At 35.4% G+C, this 8,352-nt stretch overlaps 1 protein-coding gene across 1 annotated transcript in view; it reads right to left on the bottom strand.

Annotated features, from left to right (window-relative positions):
• LOC306859383 (protein-glutamine gamma-glutamyltransferase K-like) overlaps positions 1-7,537 on the bottom strand; it is a gene marked incomplete at both ends in the record, with an annotated part of 18,203 nt that extends 10,666 nt beyond the window's left edge. The window contains 3 exons of the mRNA XM_079400397.1: positions 234-283; positions 2,199-2,632; positions 7,240-7,537. Coding sequence (XP_079256523.1) covers positions 234-283; positions 2,199-2,632; positions 7,240-7,537 — 782 coding nt within the window. The remainder of the gene's footprint in view (positions 1-233; positions 284-2,198; positions 2,633-7,239) is intronic.
• Positions 7,538-8,352: the final 815 nt, after the last annotated feature.

The raw sequence follows: 8,352 nt of genomic DNA, 5'->3' as shown, positions 1-8,352 counted from the left end.
ATGCTTTGATTTACTTGTGGCCTTGGGCATAGCGCTTTTTTTTTTTTTTTTTTTTTTTTTTTTTTTTGGACAAACAACACCAAATAAGACTCACAAAACAAATATCGGACTGACAGACACACAGACTGAATGACAGAAAGCTGAAGCCGGCTCTGCCGCATGTGCCTTTATAGCTTCCTGGTCGTGACGTCACCCGCCCGTGACGCCTTGCCCTTCTATTGGACTGATTGTACAGATGATTCAGAGCATGGTCCCTAAGCGTCTTCAGACACAGCTCGAGTTCCTGAAGGAGAACAGAAACAGGTGAGGAATAATTAAACACAGGGCTGGGGAAAAAATGAACTAATGATGACAAACGAGGACAGGAACAGGATGACCAAATATGGGCACAAGAGGAGGGGAAACACCAGACACAGTCTGATGGTGCATTCACACCAGACGCGAATGAAGCCTTAAGCGCGAGTGATTTACATGTTAAATCAATGCAAAGACGCGATTAGACATCCTGCGGCGCGATTCGCGCGAATGAGGCGGCGCGAATGACGCGATTCGCGCGAATGGCGCGGCGCGAATTGAGCGTTTCGAGCGTTTGACGCGCGGAACGCAAGATTCGCGCGAATCGCGCAAGTTGAAAAATCTGAACTTTGGCGGATATTTCGCGCCGCGCCAACCAATCAGGAGCTTGCTCTAGTAGTGACGTGTGGAGCAGAGGCAGAAATCAAAACAACAATAAAGGACAAAATCATTGTCGCTGTATGTGGATACCCGGAGCTGTACCATAGACCAAAGATTACATGTTAGATTTACCCAAAACAAATGATATCTTATGTTTATCCACTACAGAGACATCAGAGCCAGCGGCAAATGTCAGACTAGCCGAGGTTATGCTCCTCTCTTCGGCATACATGAGCACGAGCGCCCGGTGATCGCCTGGAGCTCACGGCTCCGAAATCGGCAAAGCACATTTTCAAATAGGGGCTGTTTTTGTAAATAAACAGCAGATTTGAGTTTTAAACAACTACATTTTCGGCTGAAATACACGGGTCCAGTGTTTCCATAGCACATAAAGGTGATTTTATTTGCCAAATTCTATACATATGCTCTCTGTGGCAGTCATTGTTCCCCCTGGCAGAAGCCCCGCCCATGACGAGAATTCGCGTCTGTTGTGCAGTGAATTTCACGCGCGAATGAAGCGTATTTCACACGCGAATGAAGCGAGTAAACCCAAAATGTTCACGCGTCCAACCACGCGCGAATAGCGCGATTTATTCGCGCAAGTCGCGTCCGGTGTGAATGCACCATAACACTAGCTAGGCCAAGGGTCACCAAGTTCAGTTCTGGAGGGCCAGTGTCCTGCAGAGTTTAGCTCCAACCCTAATCAAACACACCTGAAGCAGGTAATCAAGGTCTTACTAGGTATACTTGAAACCTACAGACAGCTGTGTTGAGGCAAGTTGGAGCTAAACTCTGCAGGACACCGGCCCTCCAGGATCAATTTTGATGACCCCTGAGCTAGGTGATAAAAAACTAAATCTGACCAAAAAAAGAAAAAAAACTATCAAGACTGACTAGAGACAATGGTATGTTTCTCTTGCCAGTGCTCTTTTTTTATCTTCATGCTAAGTGCTAATCTGAATGATGTTCCATTTTAACCTTAATCAACAAGTACAACCGGCCATGACATCCACACCTTAACTTATGCTGCCTTGACAGGCAATACATTTTTTATTCATTAATATTTTTGTAAATATGAGTTTCCTAGTTGGAAATTGGACATGATTGCCTTTGTCATATTTTCTACTGGGAAACCCTGAGATATTTTTTATATCGTGTATGAGTTGTGCAGGCCATAAACATGGTGGAGGGGAAAACAGTTGCTCCTGGGACAGGTGTTTTATTTTTTTTTCTCCCACAAAAGCAAGATCACCTTGTTTTAATGTTAAAATCATGCACACCGTAGTGCAATAACCATTTCAAGCATTTTGTATGTTTTACACACAGCAAAACAGCATGTATTTGACTGAAAATCCAGAATCATCAACAAGCTAACTATATAGATAGCTCTGAGAATGATTATATGGTTGTCAATGAATGGGATGCTACATTTTATTCAAAATTAAATACTAGCAGCACAGCCCTTCCAAATCCAGTTTGATGACTGGAAAAGGCCAGATCAGCTTGTTTTAACATGGTGTTACATATTTGCAGTCATCTTTATTATTACAATCATAATCACAGCATGGTGGGGTGTAGTTGCAGGGGTTAGTGCAAGGGGTATTGCATGCCACTTTCTTGCAGGCGTCCTTACAACCATTACCACAGTATAATGGGACAGGGTTGCAAGGGATGTTGCACACTGGCACGCAGCATGCCGCTTTCTTGTAGTCGTCTTTACATCCAGAATCACAGCCTGATGGGATGCAGTGGTAGGATTTAGTGCAAGGTTTCACACAGCATGCTACTTTCTTGCAGTTGCTGTTAAAACCATAATCACAGCATGATGGGACGTGGTTGCAGGGGTTGTTGCAAACTGGCATGTAGCATGACACTTTCTTGCAGTCATCCACCGGAGTGACGGCAAAACATCCAACGGGGCAACAGTTCTCTGACTTTTCACAAGACATAGTGTGAGCTGCAAAACAGAGAGAGAGATTGGAAGAGAATGACAAAAACTGTCTTTTGTAGCTATTCAAAAACATTTAACCCTAGTCATTGGTTAAAGCAAGCCAGTTTTCTGAAAGTAATGATAATGTATAAAACAAACCCAGAATCTGAGTTGAATGCTTACATGTTTTCAGTTGTTTTTCTTGATTGAGTTCGAAAGGCTCTTGTCTGTCTTGCTGGAAGCAGCTCTTCTCTGATGTTTCTCTCCTCAGCAGCCCGGTATATATTCACATCTTCATCTCCACCCCGTCCACAGCTCAGAGCTCAAGAGTGTGAAGAATTTCATCTCATGAGAGGGACAGTAGTGTTCAGGATTAATATCACTTACATAAATTAAATACAGCATCAGAGCAATCTTTACATTGTTACATAAACAAATTGTGTCAGTTAAGTAATAATGGGGAGAGAAGTTTAATGAGAAGTAATAACAGAACACAATGGTACAAAATTCAATACATAAGCAGGTTATTTTAAAATGAGATTAGTCCTGAAGAGACGGAAAGATGTAATTGAATATTTAATATTTAATATATGAAATATCAGAATGGGAAGTATAAATAACAGTATCATCTGCATAAAACTGGATAGAAGAGTGTAAACAAGCTTTGGGAAGGTCATTAATAAACAAACAAAAAAGCAAAGGACCAAGTGTTGATCCTTGAGGAACACCCTTATCAATAACCAAATAATCCAAATTCGAGCCTTGAAAGGAAACATATTGTTGTCTGTTGTGAAGATAAGAATTAAACCAAAGAAGAGAGTTTTGATCGAAGCCTAAAGAGTGTAACTTATCAAGCAGAGGATTATGGTCCACCATAACGAATGCTTTAGAAAGATTGATAAAGATATCACTAATAGGTTGACATTTATCAAAAGAAGTGAACAAATCATTGGTTAAATTTCATTAAAGCTGTGGTGCTAAAGAAGTTAGGTCTAGAACCTGACTGAAATGGAGACAAACTATTAAACTGATTAATATAGTTGGATATTTGACTGAAAATTAATTTAACTTTAAATATAACTAAACTAAACCCTCCTCTAAAATAAAATCATCACGATAATGATTTTGAATGAATGAATTTGTTCTAAGCTTTTAGAGTGAATCTTTTATTTAAAACAAATATTTTATTTTAAAAATAAATCTTACTAATCCTACTATATAATCTTATTAATTTGTAGCATTATTCTACAGCAACAAACGCATAATATAATAAACTTAATTACTATAATATTATCATTTTTAAGATTATATGAAGAAGTCTCAGCTATCAGTTTTTACTGACTCAAGCCTGCAGTTACTAAAATATTTTTAGTAGTCACTGTTCACTTGAGTAGAAAAAAAAAACATGTGACTCACTTCATACTTCCATAAATCAGTTGGTAGGATTTTATAGTTTTAACATTAGTATTATTCTAGAATGAGTGTACAAACTTGAAAACTGTAAGTAACATAACTACATTTCAAATATTTTAAATATAAATTTAAAATGACAGTCATGACAGAAATATAATAGTAAATAATAATTAAAAAAAATAAAGTTAAGTGAATTTGACAATTTACTTAACTTATTTTTTTATTATTATTATTTACTTAATAATTTTAAGGCAACGGGTTTCCTACACTGTAAAAAGTGATAAGTTGACTTAACTTAAAAAAAACTGAGGAAACCCGTTTCCTTCAAAAAATTTAAGTAAATAATCATTTAAAAAAAAAAGTTAAGCGAACGTGACAATTCACTTAACTTAATTTTTTTTATTATTATTTACCTAAATTATTTTTAAGTTAAGTCAACTTATCACTTTTTACAGTGCAGCAGCCCGGTATATATTCACATCTTCATCTCCACACCGTCCACAGCTCAGAGATGAAGAATTTTATTTTTCATGAGAGGGCAGGTTTAATGTTTAGGATTAATATCACTTACATAAATTAAATACAGCATCAGAGCAATCTTTGCGTTAATTAAGTAATTATGGGGAGGGAGGTTTAATGATAAGTAGTGACAGTAGAACACAATGATATTTTGTTCTCATCCAGATTATAATTAAATTTCATCATAGATTAATGAATTTCTAAGCAACTGTCAGTTGTGACGACCTCTAAACCAAAATAATAATGATAATAATAATAATAAACATTTGTGACCCTGAACCACAAAACCAGTCATAAGGGTCAATTTTGTGACATTGAGATGTCTACATCATCTGAAAGCTGGATAAATAAGCTTTCCATTGATGTATGGTTTATTACGATAGGACAATATTTGTTTGAGATACAACTATTTGAAAATCTGGAATCTAAATATTGAGAAAATCACCATTAAAACTGTCAAATTAAGTTCTTAGCAATGCATATTACAAATCATAAACAAAGTTTTGATATATTTATGGTAGGAAATTTACAAAATATCTTCATGGAACTTGATCTTTACTTAATGTCCTAATGATTTTTGGCATAAAAGAAAAATTTATAATATTGACTCATACAATGTGTTTTTGGATATTGCTACAAATATACCCGTGCTACTTATGATTTTTATTTATTTTTTTGTCCAGACTCACAGTTAAGAATAAATATTTTAATTAGAATAAATGGAAATAAATATCATACATAATTGTACATATTTGTAGCATCATCTAACAGCCACAGATACAGAACATAATATAATTGTTGTAATATAATAATATTATTATCATTATTGAACTGTACTGTATATGAGGTCTCAGCTAATCAGCCTTTACAGACTCAAGCCTGCAAAAACTTTTTTTAATGAAAAATTATTTCGTAATTCTGAGATAATTAACTCGTTAGTTCAGAAAAACAGATCAAAAACTTTTTTTCGTGAAAAATTATCTCGTAATTCTGAGATAATTAAGTCATTAATTCAGAAAAACAGAGCAAAAACTTTTTTTTCTTTAAAAATTATCTCGTAATTCTGAGATAATTAAGTCGTTAATTCAGAAAAACAGAGCAAAAACTTTTTTCATGAAAAATTATCTCGTAATTCTGAGATAATTAAGTAATTAATTCAGAAAAACAGAGCAAAAACTTTTTTTTCTTTAAAAATTATCTCGTAATTCTGAGATAATTAATTAATTCAGAAAAACAGAGCAAAAACTTTTTTTTCTTTAAAAATTATCTCGTAATTCTGAGATAATTAAGTCGTTAATTCAGAAAAACAGAGCAAAAACTTTTTTTTTCTTTAAAAATTATCTCGTAATAATTAAGTCGTTAATTCAGAAAAACAGAGCAAAAACTTTTTTTTTCTTTAAAAATTATCTCGTAATAATTAAGTCGTTAATTCAGAAAAACAGAGCAAAAACTTTTTTTCATGAAAAATTATCTCGTAATTCTGAGATAATTAAATCATTAATTCAGAAAAACAGAGTAGATTTTTTTTCCTCAAGTGAATGCAATACGCTTCCGTAAGACGCCAACCACAATCCTAACATTCATAAAGAAACTGACAAATCTAAAGTATATTTACAATGAAAAATAAAATAAAAAAAAAAATTCTTCTTCAACCCAAACTCCAGAGTTATTAGGCCCTAAACAGAACCACACAATTGGTAAATTGCTTATCAATCAAACAATTAAAAGAAGGACAGATTCTTTCAAAATATCAATGTGACCACAACTTAGAAATAAAGAAAGGAAGACATAAAAAAAGATCCTGGATAATGACAGAACAGCGACTATGTAAACACTGTGGCCTGAATCAAACAGAGAATGAGAAACACTTTCTTGTTGTATGTCCCAAGTACACCACTACAAGGGAATTGTTTTTTTTTCCCCACAATCTGAAGCACTGAATTTTTCATTCTTTACTCTAAATGACTCAGATATACGTGGAGAGGATAACATGGCAGCAAAACATACACCATACACACATCTGATGGTTAATCCATTGTATTCATTTGCTTTATTTGACATATTCTTCTTCATTGCATAAAATTGTAATTATCATGATTAATATTAGAGATACTGTTTGCTGTTTTGTTTTATTACTCATTTATTGTCGCCTTTATTACTTTGGTGGTGTAATTATATTCTGTATTTTACATATACTTAAAATGCTTGAAGTATATGTAAAAATACACATAATTAATTATTTTAAAGAGTTAACAGTGAATGTCATGTTGATATTTACTTGATATCTGACACGGATACCTTATTAAACATGGATCTGGAAATATCAGGTACAGTATAAGAAGGGTGTTTATGTGTTTTCGGGGTAATATTAATGTTTCTCTAATGCTACTGGTTGTTTAAAAATATTAACATTCATTCAGATAAAAAAGAACTACAGAAATAATCCACTCACATATGTATGTACTTTAACACTTTATTTTTCATTTGTTATTAATTTGTACTTGTATTCGCATTTTCCAGCTTCACTAAAAGATTAATCTCAATTCTTGAGGACTGAAACCTCGCAGTCCAACATAATCACAGCTTTCTGTGGGTCAGTTGCAGTGGGAGTTGATCACATCCCGGTGTGCAGCACACACACTTCCACTTATTGACTGGGAATGAGACGGACCCTTCATTTCCACAATGTCTCCAGGATTCACAGCCATCCTGAATGACGGTCTTGACCACATGATCATGGCATGATGTCAGGTTGCTGCAAGGGTTGTGTTGAGAAAACGGCTTGATGCAGCCGTACACCTGCTTTCCACACACTCCACTGCCTTTACAGTCATCCTGCACCACAACAGCCTCACGACCACAGCATGCCACACAGCTGCAAGGGTTCTTGTGAACAAGTACAGAGCTCTTCACTTTGCTGCAGTCGTCTGACTTCACTCTTAAGGACGGGAAACGACCGACTTTCCAGAAGCTGTTGAGGGATGACTTATTACAAGACATAGTGTGAGCTGAAACAATAGAAGAGAGAGAGTGTGAGAGGATGAATGGCAAGAAAAAACAATGATTATCTTAAACAGAATTTAGTTAAATACTTACATGTTTTCAGGTCTTGATTTAAGCAAGTCTTGCTGGAAGCAGCTCTTCTCTCGCTCTGATGTTTCTCTCCTCAGCAGCCCGGTATATATTCACATCTTCATCTCCACCCCGTCCACAGCTCAGAGATGAAGAATTTTATTTTTCATGAGAGGGCAGGTTTAGTGTTTAGAATGAGTCTCACTTATCTAAACTTACACACAGCAGTGCGGTCTTTATAGTGTTACATAAGATTGTTTCACTTGCTGTATTTAACATTAGATTTCACAGCCTATAGCATTACATAAGTGCAAATCTGAGTCATTTTAGTGATAATGGGAAAGGAATTTAACAAGAAGTAATAATACACCTTATTTGTCATCAAGGAGAATGAATAAAACAGATTAACAACTTTTATCTCAATTTAATCTGACACGCATGATATAAAGCAGATGTCATCACTCAGTAATATTTATAAAACCCTTTATGGCACAAACAAAAACAAGGTTACAAGACCAGAGGTGGCATGCCCATTCAAAGTGAGGGGGCACGTACTCCCTCAGATTTTTGAGTCAAGTGGATTTTGAATACAGCTTCCAAAAGACAATTAATATTTTCTATATTTAATACAATCACACCAGCGTGATTAGATCCTTCAGTGCGGCACAGCATCAGCTGCTAAATTCAAATCTGCGTTCGCTGGCTGGCGCCGAGACAGATACAGATGCGTTTTTACAGCGCTG

This window comes from Barbus barbus (assembly GCF_936440315.1).
Source record: "Barbus barbus genome assembly, chromosome: 40".
In the NCBI taxonomy this organism is placed as follows: domain Eukaryota; kingdom Metazoa; phylum Chordata; class Actinopteri; order Cypriniformes; family Cyprinidae; genus Barbus; species Barbus barbus.
Note: the sequence above shows the minus strand (reverse complement) of the source record. Positions and strands in the feature narration are given on the sequence as shown.